We start from the raw sequence: 3,854 nt of genomic DNA, 5'->3' as shown, positions 1-3,854 counted from the left end.
AACCCACCTTGAAGAAAGTTGTCAGAGAGGTCAATGGAGTTCAAAGAAACCCCATTTTTCTAAGCCTCGAATGTTGCTTCTTTACCTTACCGGTTTGACTATGATATGAAAAAGATATGATATCGGAAAAAACAACTGACCAATAAATTGAAATCACAAACATACAAATAAGGTATTATTTATCAAAATTCATGGGTGGGTTTTGATAGGTCAAAACTCTTCCAATATCATATATATATTTTTTTTGCATCATAGATTTTCCCAATAAAATGACAAACTTTTTAGGATTACTCTTTTTTGGAACTGAGTTTTTTGGTCAATTTTCAAACGGGGGTATTTCAATAAAAGTATATAAACCAACTTATAAAAGGGTCAAATAGACATTTCAAAAAAGTTGCACTGGTTTAACGTTTTCCATATGGATCAGTGACAGAAGGGTGTCAAATTCTTTAAAAATCTAAGGGACTCTTTTGTTAAAGTGAAACTAAAGGAGAGGTTTGTTCAGATGGTGGAAAACTTCCGGGGAGATTTTTGCATTTTACCCTAAAAATTTAAACTAGAAAGCACAGATCCGCAACTTCCTCTCCAATCCATTGATAGTATCGAGATACAACCCCAAGCTACGTTTCATTAGCCAAGTTGTTACATCGCGTGCCCCTACTTCAGCAAACATGGCAGACGAAGAGTGCAATTGAAGGACCGTCAGTCAGGGTTGATAGAAAGCACAGATCCGCAACTTCTCCAATCCATTGATAGTATCGAACTACCACCCCAAGCTACGTTTCATTAGCCTAGTTGTTACATCGTGTGCCCCTACTTCAGCAAACATGGCAGACGAAGAGTGTGCAATTGAAGGACCGTCGGTCAGGGTTGCATTCTGTTAAAGCCCGCCATTCAGGGCACGCTAAGGGGACTTCGAATATATGAATTTACATTGATTCTTCCACCTTCCCAAGTGTCATGCGTTACTTACTACAGCAACAATAATTTATAATCTCCCCTAGCATTACCCTTCACAATAACTTCAAAATTTTAAACCTTCGTTGGGTAATAAATAACTTCAAAATTCGAAAGAACCTTATCAAAGCAGATCAAAAATAACGAATGCATATAGCAGCAGCTAGTTCATAAAAATCAAAATCTTTCTTCTTATCCTAAAGAAGTTGCCACAACTAACTTTCTAATCTAACTACCCTTTCGGTTTCAACAGCACATCAACTTTCTAAATTAAAGTGATTGCAGTCTACGGCGTCCATAGAATTCCCATCAGCACAAAAAAAATATCCACTACGCCACAAGAGTGCTTGCAGTGGTTGATTCGCTGCATTAAAAATAGCATGCCATCAGTTTCTCATCTCGGATCACAATGAAACAGAAACTACAAGCTGTAGATGGTAGGAATTAACATGAGCCATGAAAATTATAATGCTGGACAAATAAACAGGGATCCAAAATTTCACCATGAAAGAAAGAAACAAACAAACATTATTACAATTCAGGTTGGTGTTTTGAGGAAAGCTTTTAATTCACAATTTTCTTTTTCTTCTTATTTACATGAACAAACACCAAATGTACAATTTATTCTTATAGAATGTCATCAAGTAACAAAAGTGAAACTTTAGATCATTTTCCACATGTACAAGACGCTAGACTCAAAAACATATGGAGTAGTTATAAACTGTTCTAATGGTAGTAAATGTTTTCTTTAGACGTGTTCCCAGGTCCATACTTTTTCATCTTTTAGTGTAAAGACTCAAGTCCATCTTAGCCCTTACATCATTATTCTGGTTCTTTATACAATTTAGCATCACCACGAGGGATGCAATATACATTGTAAATCCATGATGTCTTGTTGCATCTCTCATCTACTTGATAGTAGTATAGCCAAAAACAGATTCTATAATTACGAATTCTATATGAATGATTAATTTAATACAAAACTATAGTAATACGTCCACTTTGTTATGCTTTTCTTCTATTACTATATTTTTACATCAGTAGTTTTTTGATGGTCACACCAGAAACATGTTTGCCTACAGGCAGAAAGATAATTCTCTAATTCTTGCAGCATTGTTCCATACACAGGCATACAACCCAAATAGTATTTACACCTTTGCATACAAACCTAAACGGGCATACAACTCAAACACACTTTTGCATACAAACCTAAACGGGTTTACATGTAATAGATATATGAGGTTGAAAGATTGAAATGCTCGTAAGAGTACATTGAAACATTAAAGCCTGTAATTTTTTTTTCTAACATTAAAGCCTGCAAATTTGCACTCATCACTCCAATTACATACGGCAAGATTAAGTAGTAAAATCTCTATTGAAGACAGAAAAAACACAATTCGAATGTGGGATTATCAGAAAATTAACATGTTCCCATTAGGAAGGGCATCCTTCCCACGCCTTCCCAATAACCCATGAAGTAAGAACTCAAAAAATAAGAACCTCCAAAAAGATAATTGATCTGCAATCTCCACTTTCCACTTTTAAACTCATTTTCTTTGTATAAAAATTTAAAAAAGCTTCAATTGTTGATATCCTATTTGTGCATTAACCACACCCACATCATTTACAGAGCAGCATAAGGAAGCTCATCAGATAAACAATTTGACAACATGTTAAAAATTCGGAGGAACCCTTGCTAGATGAACACTAGACCTATCAAACAGACTAAGGAAAAAGAATCAACAACCAAGTAGAAATTCACGGATAAGAAAAAATGGAACAGCTACTTGATGGTTATATATAAGAAACTTACTATTTCCAAACGGGTGGAAGCTTCTTTGTCCTCTTGTAGTAGCGAGCAAGACGGTGGATCCTGCTCTCGACCAGAATCAACCTAAACTTGGAATCCTTATCCTTCCTGTTCCTCTCAAGATGCTTCCGGATGGCAACGGCCTTCTTGATGAGGTGGTACAGATCCTCAGGGATTTCAGGGGCAAGCCCTAGTCATTTCCCAAAAAATGATTAAACCATCAGTTTATGATAATCCCAGAATCATAGCCTCTAAGCTGGAATCAAATGGGGGGAGGGGTGTAAGACTCACCGTGAGCTTTTAGGATACGCAGGATCTTGTTCCCAGTTACGCTCTTGACTTGAGCAATACCGTGGGAATCACGAAGAATGACACCGATCTGAGAAGGAGTCAAACCCTTCTTCGCGAACTTGCAGATGTTGTCCTCAACCTGAAAGGTTAGAACCGAATTGTTCGAATCAGAATATGCGATCAATATTAGGATATCATTCTAGAGAAATGGGTTTAGAGTTCCTCACATCCGGAGCAGAGATCTTCAGCCAAGAGGGTGGAGTCCTCTTGTACGGCAGAGCCGATGAAGAGATACCCTTACTGTAAACAACAACGACCAAGCCCACAAAGAAAAAGAATCAGAAAAGCTGAGAGATTGGGAATAATCGCCATTGGAACCTGCGAAAGGACAGAGACGCTTACCCGCGACTATGCATACGACCCATGGTGACGGCGTTGGAGTTGCGGCTGTCTCTCTCCCTCTTACCTCTTTCACTCTTCTTCTGAGACGAGCCAGAAACCCTAAGCCTCTGAATCGATGTTTGGGGTTTATATCGTAACGTCTACAAACCCTACTTATCCCGAATCTACCCCATCGACGGCATCGTAGAAGCCTAGAATGACCAATGTAAAAGACCCGGTTTTATAATCTAAACTATAGACCCGGATCGGAAGCCGTTAATTTGGAATTTCCCGTTTTTGGTTTGATAAAGCGATTCTATCGATTGGCACCTAGGCTGTGGCCTGCGGGCCCTCGGTTTTTTCCATCGCAGCTCTTGATTCAAACGAATCACCTTTTAATTTGCAGACTTTCCCT

At 38.2% G+C, this 3,854-nt stretch overlaps 1 protein-coding gene across 1 annotated transcript; it reads right to left on the bottom strand.

Moving 5' to 3' along the window:
* Positions 1-1,019: 1,019 nt before the first annotated feature.
* On the bottom strand, positions 1,020-3,617 carry LOC104602244 (small ribosomal subunit protein uS15-like). The gene is made up of 5 exons (XM_010265859.3): positions 3,461-3,617; positions 3,286-3,358; positions 3,059-3,197; positions 2,771-2,957; positions 1,020-1,321 (listed from the first exon to the last, which is right to left on the bottom strand). Exons 1-5 carry the CDS (start codon positions 3,481-3,483, stop codon positions 1,288-1,290), a joined length of 456 nt encoding a protein of 151 aa, XP_010264161.1. The 5' UTR covers positions 3,484-3,617; the 3' UTR covers positions 1,020-1,287.
* Between the last annotated feature and the right edge of the window lie 237 nt (positions 3,618-3,854).

The sequence above is a fragment of the Nelumbo nucifera genome, chromosome 1, assembly GCF_055504915.1.
Source record: "Nelumbo nucifera cultivar China Antique chromosome 1, China Antique-T2T, whole genome shotgun sequence".
NCBI classification, from domain to species: domain Eukaryota; kingdom Viridiplantae; phylum Streptophyta; class Magnoliopsida; order Proteales; family Nelumbonaceae; genus Nelumbo; species Nelumbo nucifera.
The sequence above is the reverse complement of the archived record's forward strand: the minus strand, read 5'-3'. Positions and strand labels throughout refer to the sequence as shown.

What these genes read in the sequence shown, in the direction of transcription:
- LOC104602244 (XM_010265859.3), bottom strand. Translation starts at nt 3,483, where the DNA reads ATGGGTCGTATGCATAGTCGCGG. An exon ending in GGTCGTATGCATAGTCGCGG is followed by an intron (nt 3,359 to 3,460) that starts GTAAGCGTCTCT and finishes TGTTGTTTACAG; the next exon opens with TAAGGGTATCTCTTCATCGG. An exon ending in TGAAGATCTCTGCTCCGGAT is followed by an intron (nt 3,198 to 3,285) that starts GTGAGGAACTCT and finishes CTAACCTTTCAG; the next exon opens with GTTGAGGACAACATCTGCAA.